Genomic DNA, 20467 nt, shown 5'->3' with positions numbered 1-20467 from the left:
CTCATTATGTCTCATTGGAACTACAGATCCGCTACCCGATCTGGGTAAACTTGAATAGTGCGGTTATAGCCGATAGAGGGCCGCAAAGCGAAGGCAGAAGTGCCGTTCACCCTGTTACGAGTTGATGGACCACTGAACCATTTAGGAAACATTATTTTAAGGCGTAGCTGCCAACACTGCTGTTTTTTTTAGCCCTATCTCCCGGACCCCTCCCGGTTTGATATTTCTCCCGGGAAACTCCCGTAATTTGCATCATGGCCCAAACTCCTTTATAAATAATCAGACCAATATGTTTGTCTGATGTTGACCAGTTGCCAGATCTTGTATGAAACGCATCCTATTCACACAATCCACCATATACAATTTTCAACCAGTTTGTCACCTCAACCTGGCAACCTATAACCCTCAACCTGGTAACCTAGAACCCTCAACCTGGCAACCTATAACCCTCAACCTGGCAACCTATAACCCTCAACCTGGCAACCTATAACCCTCAACCTGGCAACCTATAACCCTCAACCTGGCAACCTATAACCCTCAACCTGGCAACCTAGAACCCTCAACCTGGCAACCTATAACCCTCAACCTGGTAACCTAGAACCCTCAACCTGGTAACCTAGAACCCTCAACCTGGTAACCTAGAACCCTCAACCTGGCAACCTAGAACCCAGGTGCCCAGTTGATCTCTGCGCAATCTTCGCGGAAAGTTCAGACCCGAAAGCGAGCCGATAAAGAAGGCAGGTGAAGGTGGTGTTCCCGCAAAGAAATCAAAATATAGCTGTAAAATGTTTGGCAGGTATGTTTTAAGGTACATTATTTTGGTGCAAGTTTGCCAGATCAGGTAGCAACAGGGGTGTCAAACTCAACTTCACTAAGGAAATAAGAATCACATCAGGGGCCAGACACGTACTTTACATTACATGTCATTTAGCTGACGCTTTTATCCAAAGCGACTTACATTTGCTATACATGTCAGAGGTCGCACGCCTCTGCAGCAACTAGGGGTTTCTTGCTCAGGGACACATTGGTTGATGTATCGCAGTGGGAATCGAACCCGGGTCTCCCGCACCAAAGGCATGTGTAATTTCCACCGTGCCATCACCACCCCTGTACGCGTAGAGTTTGATATGCTTTGACATGCTTTTATTTAATCCAAGTCAAACATATTTGACTGTATTACTGCATGTCTCATATAGCTTTCTCACTGACAGCTATGTCGACATAAAGCTCTAAAGAAAGAAAGTTCCTAGCCATCAGAGAGTTTCTGCAAATCAAGCAAAAACAATGATTACATTTTTTTTTACAGCAACCTGTTTCCCAGCCTAAATATGAAAACTCTCCACTTCTGTGGGGATTCCTGAGTCTCTGAAAATCTGCCAAATTCTGCTTTTCAGTGTCGCATAATTAAGAGTTTGAAAAGAGTTTCCCCGTCTTTTTGGTTTCTACGCACAACTAGGCGGGCCAAAAATCTATCGTGAACCTAAATTAGATACGCGGGCCGAATCACAAACTCGCGAGGGGCCGGATTTGGCCCCGCGGGCCTCGAGTTTGACACATGTGAGGTAGCAGATCTGTAGCTCGAATGAGACGTAAGACAATTCCACTTCCAACCTGTAGGGGGGACAAAAAGAGGAGAAGTTCTTTAGTGCTGCTTTAACAAAAAAAAGAGCTCTCGGACGTTTCCCCGAGTGACGTTCGGACCTCTATTCTGCAGACGTCTGCTCGGGGTGTGTGTGTGTGTGTGTGTGTGTGTGGGGGGTGGGAGTGGTGAGTGTGCGGTGAAGTGGCGCTGAAGGGCGTCCGTCTCCTTGGCTGATCCCCACCGAGCTGAGCCGGCAGTGCAGGGTGGAGGGGAGAGGAGGGAGGGAGGGACGGGAGGGAGGGAGGGAGGGGAGGTGGTCACTTCAGCCGGTCGGATCGGAAAGAGTCCTCCACAGCCGGGTCAGCCAGCATCAGGTCACCGTCCAGCATGTCCAGAGCCAGCGGGTCCATGCGCAGCGGGTCGTCCAGGGAGAAAGGGTCCATCTCGAAGCCGGGCACGTGGGACAGAGCGCTGGCGATCTCTTTAGACAGACCCGGAGGGGAGTCCCCTGGAAGGAGGGAGCGAGAGGGCCAACAGGTTAGACTTTTCTAGACAATCAAACATGGAAGGCAAGGCAAGGCAGCTTTTACTTGTTGAGCACATTTCAGCAACAGGGCAATTCAAAGTGCTTCACATAAAACATTAAAGAGCAGTTGGAAAACGATTAAAAACTAATTGAAAAACATTAAAAGACAAGAATAAAATTGAGAGTGCAGTGTAAGAATTTAAAGAACTGAGAGATAAAATACGCGAATAAAAGTTACATTAAAGAGCAGTTATCGAGTGTGTTATACAGTGTCATCGATGCAACTTCAGTATAACAAATTAATGTTATTTAAAGAAAGGCAACATCAAAAAGAAAGGTCTTTAGCTTTGATTTAAAAGAACTGAGAGTTGCTGCCGAGCTGCAGTTTTCTGGGAGGTTGTTCCAGGACAAAGAAAACTACAGAACAATGTCAAGACTTTTTAAATCAGCATAAGATCTTTGTCAGAGGAACGCTAACGTTAGACCCAGCAGCAGTTAATTATGTTTAAGTTAAGTTAATTTGACTCGTTTAGCGGCTGTCTCTCTGCCTCGTAGCGTTACTACTCCGCTGTTCGTTTGTCCGTCAATGCAAAAGCCCAGAATGCACCTGAACACACCTCCCTGTAAGACCAGCACGCCCAGAATGCACCTGAACACACCTCCCTGTAAGACCAGCACAGATGGGTGCAGGTGTATTTGCTATTTAAACGATGCGGGCGCTGGATGGTAAACTGACAACTGCGTCGGTCTTAAACTAGCGAAGACACTTGCATTGGGCTTAGCGCTGCGCCTATTTTTGTCATATCGTGCAGCTTAGGCGACACACCCACCCGTGAGGATGATGTTGGGCACGTTGTGCCGTGCGTCCCCGCCGCCGTAGTTCTGGTTCTGGTGGTTGAGGAGCTGCTGGTCCCTGGGGTCCTGCAGGTCCAGGTGGCCCCCGCTGTCGGAGGGGTACTGGTTGTTATCGGAGCCGCCGCAGCTCAGAGCGCCGTGGTTCAGAGACAGACAGTCGCCCTGGTGCTCGGCGCTGAACTGGAGCACAAGAGGACATTATTCAAACTCATGCACATGAATTATACACAGCTGCTTTTTCAGGAAATAAAAGACAGACAAAAAAACATGAAAAAGTGCGTTTCACTATCTTTGTGGGGACCCATCATTGACATAATGCATTCCCTAGCCCCTTACCCTAACCTTAACCATCACAACTAAATGCCTAACCTTAACCTTTACCCTCACCTTAACCATCACAACTAAATGCCTAACCTTAACCCTTACCCTAACCTTAACCATCACCACTAAATGTCTAACCTTAACCCTTACCCTAACCTTAACCATCACCACTAAATGTCTAACCTTAACCCTTACCTTAACCATCACAACTAAATGTCTAACCCTCAAACAGCCCTTTAAACTTGTGGGGTTCGGCATTTTGGCCCCACAAAGCTGTCCGGACCCCACAAGTATACTGGACTCCCGGTTTTTGGACCTCATGAATATAGTTAAACAAGCGCGCACACGCACACACACACACACACTCACACACCCACACACACACACTCACACACCCACACACACACACACACAGAGAGCACGTTTTTCTCCCATCCAGGAATGCAGTGTGGACTAGCCAGACCCTCCTCCGCAGCGCTGTGGAGGAAGGTCTGGCAGTGTCGAGACGATGGAACAGATATTTTCGTCCCTCGTACTGTAAACACAACCTCCTGGCTTTACAGTGATGACATCATCGGGTGACATCATCGCGCTCCCTTCAGCCGCCGGTTATTCACAGTTTACGATGACACGGTGCTCTCGGTTACCTGCTGGGTGGATTTGCCCGTGAGCTGCAGGCTCAGGTAGGGGTCGTCCAGCAGAGAGTTGAACAAGGCGTCCTGGAAAACATGACCAATAAAAGTCTTCGTTACACTGAAACCCAGCGCTGGAAACACGAAAAGAAGAATGTATGTGTGCGCAGTGTAATGGGAAAAATTACATTTAAGCATAATTCCTTATATTTTTATGTTTTATTTCTACTTTAATTCTTTCACAAATGCTGAAAGAGTTTATCTCATTTCCCACATGTAGATTTTGATTCTAACTTTGTGAGACATCCAGTCTGGAACATTATGTGAGCACTGTTTGCCTGAACCGATAAAGGTACAAGGTCACCCTAAAACTCTCTAGTTTTCCCATGCCAGTAAAGATGTAACGGGGGGGTGAAAGTCATACAGGGAGGAGGAGGTGAGATGACTCCGAGATGTCTCTTGTATTTCTCTGATTGTCTTCATGTGTATCAGATTGCCTGTCAAAATTGTAGCGTCATAATTATCCAAGTGTGTGTGTGCTGTCACTCTGAAGATGCATATAAGCCTGGTGTTCTTGTTCACTCATTTGAGAAACTGACTCCACACTGGGCTGCGGCCTTTTGTGAAATCATGTTGCTCCTATATTTGCAAATATATCTTTAATAAAATACAAAAAACCCAACTTGGTTCTACTCTCTGTCTTATTTGTTTCATTATACTAAACTTTGAAAACTCTTCCCCCTGCTGCAAAGGAAACTTCCACTACAGCAGTCCCGTGAAGCAATTAGTTACACGGTGAGACCCGATATCACGCCATACTCGCTGGCCCAAAGTTGCAAGGGTGGTTTTTCCGCTCCCCGGCAGTTAGGGGGGGGGGGAGCAAAACGACCACCATTCAATCCCAAAAATAGTGATATAACCATTCCAGTGACTCCGAAGTTGTTCAGTTAAGGTAGATTAAGCTAAAAAAACCTGCATAGTTCCCCCTTTAACGGTGAAACGGTTTATTATTAACTTCCCTATTTGCACCTCTAACGCTTTAGAGACACTGAACGCGGAGCTGAATGCATCTTTTAACCGTCTCCACCTGCAGCGCCACACGGTGTAGGGTTGTGGGAGAGCTTTTGCTTTGGTTCGGTTGTTTCTTCACTTTCTTGGAGCCGGCGCAGCGCTGTGAAAACGTCACTCTGCTGTCAGCTGTTATCAATTCAATTTTCAATTCAATTTTATTCGTAGTATCAAATCATAACAAGAGTTATCTCAAAGACACTTTACAGATAGAGTAGGTCTAGACCGCACTCTATAATTTACAAAGCCCCAACAATTACAGTAATTCCCCCCCTCAAGAGAAAGCATTAGCGGTGGCTGTTGCGACAGTGGCGAGGAGAAACTCCCTTTTAGGAGATCCAGGCTCTTGGTAGGTGGTGTCTGATGGGGCCGGTTGGGGGTGTGATGAACAGTGGCGATAATAGTCACAGTAAAGATAATGAAAGAGTGACTACAATGGTAGTCGTAGTAGTTCATGGCATAGCAGGGAACAGAAACAAGAAACATAAGGAGAAACATAAGGAGTAAACTCCCCAGAGCTAGGTTAGTAACAAGCATTTCTGGGACAAGGATGCACACAAAAGGAAACAAAGGAAAAGAGAGAGGAGAGAGCAGCTCAGTGTGTCACAAATAAAGACAGAAACTCTCAAAATCAAAGTGCCAATACGCTCACTAGCTAAGTTTCCATCCACTTGTCAATCGAATTATCTGAAGTTCGGTAAAAAAAACTCATGCGAATAAAGCTGAGTGTGAAAGTGTGTTTCCATCCAACAGCTTTAAAGCGAATAAAAACCTGTTGCGTAATTAAGGTCACATGCTGTTTTGCGATTAAATTGGTATATCGAATTGATTTGAGACATTTTATGGTGTTTCTGTTAATTTTTGCACTGAATCGCACAACATTCAAGCGAACTTTTGCGAACAAAGTTTTGCTAGAAAAAGTAGTTGTTAATATTAGAAGCCAAGCTATAGCCTAAAGCTCCGATGGACCTTTGGCTGAGGATCTGATCCAGCTCATCAAAAAGGTGGAACTTGCCTTTTATTTTCCCTCCGGCACCGCTGCGAGACAGCTCTCGCTGTTTGAGCGCCTTCCATTTACTCCGCAGGACGTCCCACGGCTTGTCGTAATAAGGGACATTCTAAAACGCTTAACGTGAAAAAGCTTAACATGGTTTAATATCTAAACAACGATCAGTCATCACCAGAAGTATCGTGGTCATATCTTGTCATGAACACTTAAGCCTGTCAAAAAAACTAAATCGAAATCCAACGATTATAAGTTATTATAAGTGTTCGGATTTTACTGTTTCCATGAGGCATTTTTACGGTGGCCCTGAGAGTTGTCTTATTGTTGCTAGTTGTCTTATTTGCACGTGTTGTCTTATTAGTGCGTGTTGTCTTATTAGTGCGTGTTGTCTTATTAGTGCGTGTTGTCTTATTAGTGCGTGTTGTCTTATTAGTGCGTGTTGTCTTATTAGTGCGTGTTGTCTTATTAGTGCGTGTTGTCTTATTAGTGCGTGTTGTCTTATTGGTGCGTGTTGTCTTATTAGTGCGTGTTGTCTTATTTTACGTGTTGTCTTATTAGTGCGTGTTGTCTTATTAGTGCGTGTTGTCTTATTGTTGCGTAGTTGTCTTATTTGCACGTGTGTTGTCTTATTAGTGCGTGTTGTTCTTATTAGTGCATGTTGTCTTATTGTTGCTTGTTGTCTTATTTGCACGTGTTGTCTTATTAGTGCGTGTTGTCTTATTAGTGCGTGTTGTCTTATTAAGTGCGTGTTGTCTTATTAGTGCGTGTTGTCTTATTTGCGTGTTGTGCTTATTAGTGCGTGTTGTCTTATTAGTGCGTGTTGTCTTATTGTTGCGAGTTGTCTTATTTGCACGTGTTGTCTTATTAGTGCGTGTTGTCTTATTAGTGCGTGTTGTCTTATTATTAGTGCTTGTTGTCTTATTAGTGCGTGTTGTCTTATTAGTGCGTGTTGTCTTATTATTAGTGCGTGTTGTCTTATTAGTGCGTGTTGTCTTATTATTGCTTGTTGTCTTATTAGTGCGTGTTGTCTTATTAGTGCGTGTTGTCTTATTATTAGTGCGTGTTGTCTTATTATTGCGTGTTGTCTTATTAGTGCGTGTTGTCTTATTACTGCGTGTTGTCTTATTATTAGTGCGTGTTGTCTTATTATTGCGTGTTGTCTTATTTGCGTGTTGTCTTATTAGTGCGTGTTGTCTTATTGTTGCGAGTTGTCTTATTTGCGATGTTGTCTTATTATTGCGTGTTGTCTTATTACTGCGTGTTGTCTTATTATTGCGTGTTGTCTTATTATTAGTGCGTGTTGTCTTATTAGTGCGTGTTGTCTTATTAGTGCGTGTTGTCTTATTATTAGTGCGTGTTGTCTTATTATTAGTGCGTGTTGTCTTATTATTAGTGCGTGTTGTCTTATTAGTGCGTGTTGTCTTATTATTGCTTGTTGTCTTATTAGTGCGTGTTGTCTTATTAGTGGTGCGTGTTGTCTTATTAGTGCGTGTTGTCTTATTAGTGCGTGTTGTCTTATTAGTGCGTGTTGTCTTATTATTAGTGCGTGTTGTCTTATTAGTGCGTGTTGTCTTATTATTAGTGCGTGTTGTCTTATTAGTGCGTGTTGTCTTATTATTAGTGCATGTTGTCTTATTAGTGCGTGTTGTCTTATTAGTGCGTGTTGTGCGTGTTGTCTTATTAGTGCGTGTTGTCTTATGTTAGTGTGGTCATAGTAGTTTTAGTGCGTGTTGTTTATTATGGTGTTTGTATTATTGGTGTTTGGTTTGTGTGTGTTTGGTGTGTGTGTTATTGTTAGTGTGGGCTGTTGTCTTAATTAGTGCGTGTTGTCTTATTAGTGCGTGTTGTCTTATTATTAGTGCGTGTTGTCTTATTATTGTGTTTTATTATTAGTGCGTGTTGTCTTATTATTAGTGCGTGTTGTCTTATTAGTGCGTGTTGTCTTATTAGTGCGTGTTGTCTTAGTGTTTGTCTTTTATTAGTGCGTGTTGTCTTATTAGTGCGTGTTGTCTTATTAGTGCGTGTTGTCTTATTAGTGCGTGTTGTCTTATTATATTAGTGTTGTGGTTTATTTGCACGTGTTGTCTTATTAGTGCGTGTTGTCTTATTATTGAGTGCGTGTTGTCTTATTATTAGTGCGTGTTGTCTTATTAGTGCGTGTTGTCTTATTAGTGCGTGTTGTCATTAGTGCGTGTTTCTTATTAGTGGTTTGTCTTATTAGTGCGTGTTGTCTGTCTTATTAGTGCGTGTTGTCTGTCTTATTAGTGCGTGTTGTCTTATTATTAGTGCGTGTTGTCTTATTATTAGTCGTTCGTGTTGTTTTATAGTGGTGTTGTCTTATTATTAGTGCGTGTTGTCTTATTATTAGTGCGTGTTGTCTTATTATTAGTGCGTGCGTGTTGTCTTATTATTAGTGCGTGCGTGTTGTCTTATTATTAGTGCATGTTGTCTTATTAGTGCGTGTTGTCTTATTAGTGCGTGTTGTCTTATTAGTGCGTGTTGTGTTTATTAGTGCGTGTTGTGGTTTATTAGTGCGTGTTGTCTTATTAGTGCGTGTTGTCTTATTAGTGCGTGTTGTCTTATTTAGTGGGTTTTGTCTTATTAGTGCGTGTTGTCTTGTTAGTGCGTGTTGTGTTATTAGTGCGTGTTGTCTTTATTGGCGTGTTGTCTTATTAGTGCGTGCTGTGGTTTATTGCGCGTGTTGTCTTGTTGTCGTGTTGTCTTATTAGTGCGTGTTGTCTTATTAGTGCGTGTTGTCTTATTAGTGCGTGTTGTCTTATTAGTGCGTGTTGTCTTATTGTTGCGTGCTGTGGTTTATTTGCACGTGTTGTCTTATTAGTGCGTGCTGTGGTTTATTTGCACGTGTTGTCTTATTAGTGCGTGCTGTGGTTTATTAGTGCGTGTTGTCTTATTAGTGCGTGTTGTCTTATTAGTGCGTGTTGTCTTATTAGTGCGTGTTGTCTTATTAGTGCGTGTTGTGTATTGTTGCGTGTTGTCTTATTTGTACGTGTTGTCTTATTAGTGCGTGCTGTGGTTTGTTGCGTGTTGTCTTATTGTTGCGTGTTGTGGTTTATTTTGCGCGTGTTGTTGTCTTATTAGTGCGTGCTGTGGTTTTGTTAGTAGTGCGTGTTGTCTTATTAGTGCGTGCTGTGGTTTATTAGTGCGTGTTGTCTTATTAGTCGCGTTGTCTTATTAGTGCGTGTTGTCTTGTGCGTATTGTTTGTCTTGTTTATTAGTGTTGTCTTATTAGTGCGTGTTGTCTTTATTAGTGCGTGTTGTCTTGTTAGTGCGTGTTGTCTTATTAGTGCGTGTTGTCTTATTAGTGCGTGTTGTCTTATTAGTGCGTGTTGTCTTATTAGTGCGTGTTGTCTTATTGTTGCGTGCTGTGGTTTTATTTGCGTGTTGTCTTATTAGTGCGTGTTGTCTTATTAGTGCATGTTGTCTTATTAGTGCGTGTTGTCTTATTAGTGCGTGTTGTCTTATTAGTGCGTGTTGTCTTATTAGTGCGTGTTGTCTTATTAGTGCGTGTTGTCTTATTAGTGCGTGCTGTGGTTTATTTGCACGTGTTGTCTTATTAGTGCGTGTTGTCTTATTAGTGCGTGTTGTCTTATTAGTGCGTGTTGTCTTGTGTAGTGCGTATTTGTCTTATTAGTGCGTCTGGTTTGTCTTTTAGCGTGTTGTCTTATTAGTGCGTGTTGTCTTATTAGTGCGTGTTGTCTTATTAGTGCGTGTTGTCTTATTTGCGTGTTGTCTTATTAGTGCGTGTTGTGTTATTAGTGCGTGTTGTCTTATTAGTGCGTGTTGTCTTATTAGTGCGTGTTGTCTTATTAGTGCGTGTTTCTTATTAGTATTGCGTGTTGTCTTGTTGTGCGTGTTGTCTTATTGTGCGTGTTGTCTTATTAGTGCGTGTTGTCTTATTAGTGCGTGCTGTGGTTTTTTTGCACGTGTTGTCTTATTAGTGGTCTTGTTTAATCGTGTTGTCTTATTAGTGCGTGTTGTCTTATTAGTGCGTGTTGTCTTATTAGTGCGTGCTGTGGTTTATTTGCGCGTGTTGTCTTATTAGTGCGTGCTGTGGTTTATTTGTGCGTGTTGTCTTATTAGTGCGTGTTGTCTTATTAGTGCGTGTTGTCTTATTAGTGCGTGTTGTCTTATTGTTGCGTGCTGTGGTTTATTTGCGTGTTGTCTTATTAGTGCGTGTTGTCTTATTAGTGCGTGCTGTGGTTTATTTGCGTGTTGTCTTATTAGTGCGTGTTGTCTTATTAGTGCGTGTTGTGGTTTATTAGTGCGTGTTGTCTTATTAGTGCGTGTTCTATTAGTGCGTGTCTTATTAGTGCGTGTTGTCTTATTAGTGCGTGTTGTCTTATTAGTGCGTGTTGTCTTATTAGTCGTGTTGTCTATTAGTGCGTGCTGTGTTTTATTAGTCTGTGTTGTCTTATTATGTGTTGTCTTATTAGTGTGTTGTTTTATTAGTGCGTGTTGTTTTATTGTCATGTTGTCTATATGCGTGTGTCTATTATGCGTTGTGTTTTATTAGTGCTGCATGTTGTGAAACGTGTTGTCTTATTAGTTGTGCTAAGTGCTGTGTTTATTAGTGCGTGTTGTCATATGCTGTTTCTTATGCTGTGTCTATTAGTTGTTGTCTTATTAGTGCGTGTTGTCTTATTAGTGCGTGTTGTCTTATTAGGCGTGTTGTTGTCTTATTAGTGCGTGTTGTCTTATGTTCGTTTGTCTTAAGTGCGTGTTGTCTTATGTGCGTGTTGTCTTGTGCGTGTTTTTGCGTGTTGTCTTATGTCTGTTGTCTTATAGTCTGTTTTTATTGTTTGTCTTAAGTGCGTGTTGTTGTCTATTAGTGCGTGTTGTCTTATTAGTTGTGTTGTCTTTATTGATTATTTATAAGTGCGTTCTTATTAGTGCGTGTTGTCTTATTAGTGCGTGCTGTGCGTGTTGTCTTATTAGTGCGTGTTGTCTTATTAGTGCGTGTTGTCTTATTAGTGCGTGTTGTCTTATTAGTGCGTGTTGTCTTATAGTGCGTGCTGTGTTTATTTACGTGTTGTCTTATTAGCGTGTTGTCTTGTTAGTGCTGTATTATTAGTGCGTGTTGTCTTATTAGTGCGTGTTGTCTTATTAGCGCGTGTTGTGGTTTATTAGTGCGTGTTGTCTTATTAGTGCGTGCTGTGGTTTTATTAGTGCGTGTTGTCTTATTAGTGCGTGTTGTTCTTATTAGTGTATGTTGTCTTATTAGCGTGCTGTTTTTATAGTGCGTGTTGTCTTATTAGTGCATGTTGTCTTATTAAGGCGTGCTGTGGTTTTATTAGTGCGTGTTGTCTTATTAGTGCGTGTTGTCTTATTAGTGCGTGTTGTTTTATAAGTCGTGTTGTGTTATTAGTGCGTGTTGTCTTATAGTGTTTGTCTTATAGTGCGTTTTGTTTTATAAGTGCTGTTGTCTATTAGTGCGTTTGTCTTATTAGTGTTCTATAAGTGCGTGTTGTCTTATAAGTGCGTGTGTATTAGTGCGTGTTGTCTTATTAGTGTGTTGTCTTATTAGTGCGTGTTGTCTTATTAGTGCGTGTTGTCTTATTAGTGCGTGTTGTCTTATTAGTGCGTGCTGTGGTTTATTTGCACGTGTTGTCTTATTAGTGCGTGCTGTGGTTTATTTGCGTGTTGTCTTATTAGCGTTGCGTGTTGGTAGTGCGTGTTGTCTTATCGTTCATGTCTTATTTGCGTGTTGTCTTATTGGTGCGTGTTGTCTTGTTGTGCGTGTTGTCTTATTAGTGCGTGTTGTCTTATTAGTGCGTGCTGTCGTTTATTTACCGTGTTGTGTTATGCGTGCTGTCTTTATTTGCGTGTTGTCTTATGCGTGCTGTGGTTTATTTGCGCGTGTTGTCTTATTAGTGCGTGCTGTTTTTTGCGTGTTGTTATTAGTGCGTGTTGTCTTATTAGTGCGTGCTTATGCGTGTTGTCTTATTAGTGCGTGTTGTTTTCTTATTGTTGCGTGCTGTTGTTGCGTGCTGTGGTTTATTTGTGCGTGTTGTCTTGTAGTGCATGTTGTCTTATTAGTGCGTGTTGTCTTATTAGTGCGTGCTGTGTGTTGTCTTATTAGTGCGTGTTGTCTTATTGTTGCGTGCTGTTATGCGTGCTGTTGTTTATTTGCGTGTTGTCTTATTAGTGCGTGCTGTCTTATTGTTGCGTGCTGTTGTTGCGTGCTGTGGTTTATTTGCACGTGTTGTCTTATTAGTGCATGTTGTCTTATTGTTGCGTGCTGTTGTTGCGTGCTGTGGTTTATTTGCACGTGTTGTCTTATTAGTGCGTGCTGTGGTTTTATTTACGCGTGTTGTCTTATTAGTGCATGTTGTCTTATTGTTGCGTGCTGTTGTTGCGTGCTGTGGTTTATTTACGTGTTGTCTTATTAGTGCGTGTTGTCTTATTGTTGCGTGCTGTGGTTTATTTGCGCGTGTTGTCTTATTAGTGCGTGTTGTCTTATTGTTGCGTGCTGTGGTTTATTTGCACGTGTTGTCTTATTAGTGCGTGTTGTCTTATTAGTGCGTGCTGTGGTTTATTAGTGCGTGTTGTCTTATTAGTGCGTGTTGTCTTATTAGTGCGTGTTGTCTTATTAGTGCGTGTTGTCTTATTATTAGTGCGTGTTGTCTTATTAGTGCGTGTTGTCTTATTAGTGCGTGTTGTCTTATTAGTGCGTGTTGTCTTATTATTAGTGCGTGTTGTCTTATTAGTGCGTGTTGTCTTATTAGTGCGTGCTTGCGTGTTGTCTTATTAGTGCATGTTGTCTTGTTTAGTGTTGTCTTATTGTTGCGTGCTGTGGTTTATTTGCGCGTGTTGTCTTATTAGTGCGTGCTGTCTTATTAGTGCGTGTTGTCTTATTAGTGCTGTTGTCTTATTAGTGCGTGTTGTGCGTGTTGTCTTATTAGTTGTGTTGTCTTATTAGTGCTGTTGTCTTATTGCACGTGTTTATTATTAGTGCTGTTGTCTTATTAGTGCGTGTTGTCTTATTAGTGCGTGTTGTCTTATTTGCGTGTTGTCTTATTAGTGCGTGTTGTCTTATTAGTGCGTGTTGTCTTATTAGATTGCGTGTTGTCTTATTAGTGCGTGTTGTCTTATTAGTGCGTGTTGTCTTATTTGCCGCGTGTTGTATTATTAGTCGTGTTGTCTTATTGGTGTGTTGTCTTATTAGTGCGTGTTGTCTTATTAGTGCGTGTTGTCTTATTAGTGCGTGTTGTCTTATTAGTGCGTGTTGTCTTATTTGCACGTGTTGTCTTATTAGTGAGTGTTGTCTTATTAGTGAGTGTTGTCTTATTAGTGAGTGTTGTCTTATTAGTGAGTGTTGTCTTATTAGTGAGTGTTGTCTTATTAGTGCGTGTTGTCTTATTAGTGAGTGTTGTCTTATTAGTGAGTGTTGTCTTATTAGTGAGTGTTGTCTTATTAGTGAGTGTTGTCTTATTAGTGAGTGTTGTCTTATTAGTGAGTGTTGTCTTATTAGTGAGTGTTGTGCGTGTTGTCTTATTAGTGCGTGTTGTCTTATTAGTGCGTGTTGTGCGTGTTGTCTTATTAGTGCATGTTGTCTTATTAGTGCGTGTTGTCTTATTAGTGCGTGCTGTCTTATTAGTGCGTGTTGTCTTATTAGTGCGTGTTGTCTTATTAGTGCGTGTTGTTATTAGTGCGTGTTGTCTTATTTGCGCGTGTTGTCTTATTAGTGCGTGTTGTCTTATTTGTGCGTGTTGTCTTATTAGTGCATGTTGTCTTATTTGCACGTGTTGTCTTATTGTTGCGTGCTGTGGCCTCTCAGGGCCACCGTACATTTTTCATTCGATATCACTTAATTCAGATAAAAACGGGTCGACGGAAACATAGCTACTGACAGTCATTAACGTTTCCTGTATATCGGTAGTTTGATTTAAACGAAATATAGACACTTTATGATCCATTTCTGTGTGAAAAGGGCCTCCTACACCTCGCGTAAAAAATATAAACGGAAGACTCTTGTTTTTACGCTCGTAGATCGGATCTCCGCGGAGCAGACGCACCACCACGCTGCTCTCGTGCCTGCTATCGCAATATTGTTTCGTTTGACCTTCTAGGCCTGTAGGCCTTTTTTCTTGTGTGTGTTCAGTGGAGCCCGAGATGATTTCAAACCCGTTGGGAATGCTCCCGGTGGCGTCGTGGTCACTTACGTTGTAGAGGTCTGTGACTCGCTGCTGCTCCGTCTGCTGCTCCGCTTCCTGTTTGACGTGATGCTGAGAGGAGCTCTGGACGCACTGATCCATCAGCCGCTCGTTCTTTATCTGCTGTGAGTTCGCCTGCTGCTGCTGCTGCTGCTGCTGCTGAAGAGACACACACACACACACACAACGTAATCACTTTGTACGCTCAACTGCAAAAAGGTGTAAGCCTACAGCTACGCTGCTACGTTTTAGTTTTTTAGGCAGCGTTTTTAGACAAAAACGATCTCAGTCCACACTAGAGTTTTAGCCCCAGTAGCCAGCTTATCTCCGTCCACATTAACACATCTGACAACGCATCAGTGGCTTGCATGAGTTTACACACCCATGCTAAAGTTGACTAAAAAGAGGAATAAAAAAAAAACATCTTTTGGAAATTGATCTTATTGCATTAATTAAAAAAAAAAAAAAAAAAAATCTTTTTAGGACACCAACTTTCTTTGTGAATGAATAATGTATCGTCAATAAATACATTAAATGTTAAATTCCCATAGAGTAGGGGTGGGAATCCCCAGAGGCCTCACGATACGATATCATCCCGATACTTATGTCACGATACAATATTATTGCGATTTTCAACATATTGCAATATTCTGCGATATATTGCAATTTATTAACTTTTTTCCAACTTCAAATTTTTCCCAGTTTCAAATGATGTCCCCAAAAGGAAACTTTGTCAACATCTGTTGTATCTACAAAGATAAATTTCATCTCAATTTGTTCAGCTCACTTCAATTGTATTACTGCAAAATGTGACTGTCAAGCAGACAGACTGACCAACACATATATCATAAAAGATCCATACTTGGCGTCTGTGTATCGATACAGTATTGCCACAAAAATTATCTTGATACTATGCTGTATCGATACTTATTTTAAGCAAGAACATTTATTTATTTAAGATGCATTATTTTGGTGAAAATTGGTGTCCTTAAAGGTTGGATTTTTCCTCATTTTTTTAAATTAAGGCATTAAAATCAATTTCCAAAAGATGATATTTTTTATTCCTCTTTTTAGTCAACTTTAGCATGGGTGTGTAAACTCATGCAAGCCTATCACATGACCGGTTACTGAAAGGTACGCAAGCCTACCTAACCGATAAGACTGACTGACTGTGTCCTGGTTTCCAAATGTCTCCATTTGTGCGCGTCCAGTTTTCAAAGCAAATGTCTCCCGTTTTAGGGGCTCGGAAACACCGGAGTAGCGTGGACGCGAGGCGTGAAACTCAGCAAAGATATTTGGCTTTTAAACCAAAATGTAGTAGTGTAGATCAGTGGTTCCCAACCTGGGGTCCGGGCACCCCTTAGGGGGGCGGCAAAGATCACAGGGTGTGCACAAGTCTTTATCTGGTTAGAGGTTAAAAAATATATATATTTGCACGTTAAACAAATTATGGTAATACACTAGAATATATAATGTACAGTACAGGCCACAAGTTTGGACACACCTTCTCATTCAATGTGTTTCTTTATTTTCATGACTATTTACATTGTAGATTCTCACTGAAGGCATCAAAACTATGAATGAACACATATGGAATTATGTACTTAACAAAAAAGTGTGAAAGAACTGAAAACATGTCTTATATTTTAGATTCTTCAAAGTAGCCACCCTTTGCTTTTTTTGATAACTCTGCAAACCCTTGGTGTTCTCTCAATGAGCTTCATGAGGTAGTCACCTGAAATGGTTTTACCTTCACAGGTGTGCTTTGTCAGGGTTCATTAGTGGAAGTTTTTCCCTTACTAATAAAAAGCAAAGGGTGGCTACTTTGAAGAATCTAAAATATAAGACATGTTTTCAGTTATTTCACACTTTTTGTTAAGTACATAATTCCATATGTGTTCATTCATAGTTTTGATACCTTCAGTGAGAATCTAATGTAAATAGTCATGAAAATAAAAGAAGCATTGAATGAAAGGTAATCTTTCACCCTGTACTGTACAAAGTCTGTATAAAACTATATATTTTTTGTTCCGCTTAAAATTGGAGGCAGGCTACTTAGTAGGCCAAATCTCGGGACCTCTTAACCTGGGACCCTTGCTGTCATCAGGTCTGCTGCTAGCTGTTAGCTGTTAGCTGCTAGCTGCTACCATCCTCGTCTTTCCTGCCCGCGGCATCACTATTTATGAATGAGACATGGGGAGAAAGCGTAAGTTAGACTTAAAGGTATAGTGGAGGATTTTCCCGAGATTTTTAGAAAGATCCGCCCTCTCCACTTTTTGAAAAAATGCACATGTGCAACACTCTCCCCTGCTCCAGAGGAGAAGGCCTGTAAACGATGTTTACAAGTTGCTATCGGCATGGTTCATACAAGCTACTTTCAGAAAGACGATTTGCACTTTTTTACAAATTGAGATATTTACCGTGTGTTCGCGGTCGTTGACTTATTGCCAGGGCTAGCATCGCTAATCATAGCTTACTCAACTTTCACTAGCAGTGATTTTAAATGGATTTCTCCAAATATGCCGCCACAACTTTACCTGTGGAGTAGAAACTTCCGACTGAGGCGCATCAGTGGAGAGCCCAACCTGTGCTTTTAGCGCGCCCAGCGTGTGAAACATTCTCCCAAAAACACTCCGGTCTTGTTTCTTTCTTCAGAGGCCTTTCTCTTCTTGTGGGTACCTTTCGTGACACTCGTAGCTCACCACACATATACACCTGCAAAGTATTCATGCGCAGAAGCGAAAACTACCCTAGGGGCGAGGCACGTAACGACAGCCTTACGTAAACCAAGCCAGAATGATTGACAACTAGGAGGACCAATAGTCTTGATGATCCACCGGGGAAAAAGAAAATCCTCCACAATACCTTTAAGTAAGAAGCATAAGGAAAACAAGGTTAGGAACCACTGGTGTAGATGAAGCCGAGGGATGCTAAGAAACTTCAGGTGTAAAGCGTATAGCAAGACATATTTGATGTTGAACTAAAACATAGCAATGTAAATGTAGGCTAGCACAGCTGATTCCTCTTTATCTCTTCATCCACTGTTACTGACCGATTCAAATTGCTGCTGCTGCGTTGCTGGTTGTGTGAGTTGCGTAGGTTCTGCAGGTGGAGCTGCTGCTGCTGCTGCTGCTGCTGCATGGACTGTGACTGTTGCTGTTGCTGCATGTGGGTTGGGTGTTTGGTTGCTTTGTTGCCTTTGCCGTGTGTGCTGGGCGGGCGGGGGGGGGGGTGGGGGTGTGGTGGGGGCATATGAGAAGAAGAGAGGGTTGCTGTCCAGGCTGGGAGCCCTGCGGGCCGGGGGGAGAGCTGGTGGGAACCTGGTTGGTGCCTGAGTGCTGAGTGCGACTGGCTGAGTGGAGTGTGGAGGAAGCCTCTGGTTGTCAGAGGCAGTTTGCTGGTGTCCAGAGGGGCGCCCTGTCGGGCTAGCGTTATTACATAGTGTTGAATTTTGAATTCGTTTTGAAATTTTTGTTTAGTTTGACTTTTCCTTTAGGCTAGAAAAAACCAAGTATGTATGTATGTGCGGTAAAAGCGGTCCCTGTCTGGGTCAGCGGGGAGTACATTTCATCTTTATTGTGTGGCAGAGGTGTATCGTCCAGGTGCCAGAGAAAGTAAAAATCCTGCCATGTTTTTTGGATCTGCCTCTACATCTAGAACAGGTGTTTTCACTAACTGGCTCATCTACCTGGTAGAGGAGCTGGTTTTGTGATGGTTGGGACAGCTGCTGGACAGGATTTCTACTTTCTGGCACCTGGACTATACACCTCTGGTGTGTGGCAGCTTCTGGAAACTGCAACAACTTGAGCCAGGGGCTTACCGCTGAAAATGTCAAGTTTGGAGGAAAAACTGGATGCGTGCAACAAGGCAGGTCTGCTCGGTTCTGTTCTGGGTATGATTGTTAAGATTTACAGAGAGCGTGTTTAGAAGTCGTTTCCTCTTCTTCTAACTGGGGGCGTTTTGGGGAAGCTGATTGGTGGGATTGTTGTGGGCCGGAGAACCGCGGAGATACACTGGTGAGAGCCAATGAGGTTTAACCATGTATCAGCTCATTTAAATAGCTCCGCTACTCGATTGTGTCAACTAGTTCCTTCCTGAGACTGTTTAGCAGAGCCACCCGTCAGCTGCGTCAGACTAACATCGCCCGAGACGATTGTGATTGGTTTAACCCTCCCTGTTGTCCTTCGGGGTCAAATTTGACTCCTTTTTTTTTTAAAGTTTCTATATCAGAAATTTGAGTTTGTGTCCAAAAAATGTAAAAAATTAAATAAAATATCATGGATGGTTCATCATGCCTCTTTACAGTAAAATAAAATGATCAGTTCACTACTTTCTTTGAATTTGGCTGTTTTATTTAATTTTATAAACATTTCTAATATATTTTTTTTTATATAAAAGAGCGGAAAAAGCTTAAAAAAAAGCGATGAAAAAAACAACAAAAACATTTTAAAAATAGCTGAAGAAAAGTGACAAAAGCGTTGGAAAAAGGGCAGAAAAAGTTCTTTTTTAATTTGGGCGAGAAAAAATAAATAAAAAATTGCTAGTGGTGGGGAGGACACAGAGAAATTCACACAACCAAGAGTGTTTTTCTCCTGTCCCAGAATGCATCTGTGGTGTGGTCAGACCTATCACACACCTACTCAGGTGTGTGATAGGGTGGTTATTAATGGAGGTGTTACCTCAAGGTGTGTGATACTCAGGTGTGTGATAGGGTGGATTAGCGTGGAGGTGTTACCTCAGGTGTGTGATAGGGTTGGTTAATTGGAGGTGTTACTGGTGTGTGATAGGGTGGTTAATGTGGATCTGTTACCTCACGTGTGTGTGATAGGTGGTTTGCGTGGAGGTGTTACCTCAGGTGTGTGATAGGGTGGTTAATGTGGAGGTGTTACTCGGTGTGTGTTAGGGTGTATGTGAGGTGTCTCGGTGTTGTGTGGGGTTAGTGGAGGTGTTACTAGGTGTGTAGTCGGTTATGTGGAGGTGTTACTCAGGTGTGTGATAGGTGGTTAATGTGGAGGTGTTACTCAGGTGTGTGATAGAGTGTTAATGGTGTTACCTCAGGTGTGTGTGGGGTTTGTGGAGGTGTTACACTCAGGTGTGTGGTGGGTTAATGTGGAGGTGTTACCTCAGGTGTGTGATAGAGGTGGTTAGCGTTGGAGGTGTTACCTCAGTGTGTTGATAGAGGGATTAGGTGGAGGTGTTACCTCAGTGTGTGGGCGAGTTAGTGTGGTGGTTACCTCGGTGTGTGATAGGGGTTAGTGGAGGTGTTACCTCAGGTGTGTGATAGAGGGTGCGTGGAGGTGTTACCTCAGTGTGTGTGATAGGGTTGGTTAATGTGAGGTGTTACTCAGGTGTGTGTATAGGTTGGTTAATGTGAGGTGTTACCTCGGTGTGTGTATAGGGTGGTTAATGTGGAGGTGTTACCTAGGGTGTGTGATAGGTTGGTTACTGGAGGTGTTACCTCAGGTGTGTGATAGGAGTGGTTAGGTGGAGGTGTTACTCAGGTGTGTGTATAGGGGTTAGGTGGAGGTGTTACCTCAGGTGTGTGTGATAGGTGGTTGCGTGAGATGCGTTACCTGTGTGATGGAGGACAGCGTGGGGGAGATGGTGGGGGAGAACTGTTTGGAGTGATGCCTTTCCGTCTCCGCTCCCATGGGCAGGATTGCGGGAGAGCTGGCCCGTCTCTAAGCTGACGTGCTGGCCCGCCCGGCCCTGCCCTCCGAGCAGCGAGCGGGAGAGCGAGCGGAGCCGACCACCAAGCGCGGCCAGCCCGCTGCTGTAGCGGGGTTACCGCTGGACACCGCGACTGGAGGGAGGAGCTACTCGAGGGGGAATGCAGCCGATTGGCTGCTCAGGGAGGACTGACATGGGGCGCGGGGGGAGGGGCTGAGGGACAGAGGGTTGCTAAGCGGCCGAGTGCAGCGGCATGAGCTCAAGGAGTTGGAGAAGAGTGGTTGCTCCAGCGGCGACCGGATGTTGGGGTTGCTCAGCGGCGACTGCAGGGAGGGTTACTGAGGCGTGCTCTGTAAGGGCGCCAAGGGGACCTGAGGAGGAAAAAAAAACTGAACACAAAGAGCACTCTCGACATCCAAGAGACCAAAGCATGTCAGAACACTGTAGTAAAGTAGTGTCTATCGTTTGTCACATTGTTTCCTGTTGTGTGTTATGTTCTATTCTATTTATGTATTGTGTATTGTGTATTCTGTATGTGTGTCTGATATTTTGCTGCTGTAGGCTGACATTTCCCAATTTGGGATCAATAAAAGTCTATCTAATGTAATCACACTAGTTCAATATGAAATGGTT

At 42.7% G+C, this 20467-nt stretch overlaps 1 protein-coding gene across 1 annotated transcript; it reads right to left on the bottom strand.

Moving 5' to 3' along the window:
- Positions 1–1757: 1757 nt before the first annotated feature.
- LOC120562457 (CREB-regulated transcription coactivator 2-like) lies at positions 1758–19815 on the bottom strand. Its single transcript, XM_039806171.1, has 6 exons — positions 19738–19815; positions 17217–17561; positions 14174–14323; positions 3932–4003; positions 2939–3143; positions 1758–2090 (listed from the first exon to the last, which is right to left on the bottom strand). Exons 1-6 carry the CDS (start codon positions 19813–19815, stop codon positions 1900–1902), a joined length of 1041 nt encoding a protein of 346 aa, XP_039662105.1. The 3' UTR covers positions 1758–1899.
- Positions 19816–20467: the final 652 nt, after the last annotated feature.

Source organism: Perca fluviatilis, chromosome 7, assembly GCF_010015445.1.
Source record: "Perca fluviatilis chromosome 7, GENO_Pfluv_1.0, whole genome shotgun sequence".
Taxonomy (NCBI): Eukaryota; Metazoa; Chordata; class Actinopteri; order Perciformes; family Percidae; genus Perca; species Perca fluviatilis.
Note: the sequence above shows the minus strand (reverse complement) of the source record. Positions and strands in the feature narration are given on the sequence as shown.

Coding starts and splice junctions, on each gene's coding strand:
- LOC120562457 (XM_039806171.1), bottom strand. CDS start 19,815: ATGGGAGCGGAGACGGAAAGGCATCACTCCAAACAGTTCTCCCCCACC. Junction 14,324..17,216: donor AGCAGCAGCAATTTGAATCG/GTCAGTAACAGT, acceptor GTGTCTCTTCAG/CAGCAGCAGCAGCAGCAGCA. Junction 4,004..14,173: donor GAGTCACAGACCTCTACAAC/GTAAGTGACCAC, acceptor CATGTTTTCCAG/GACGCCTTGTTCAACTCTCT.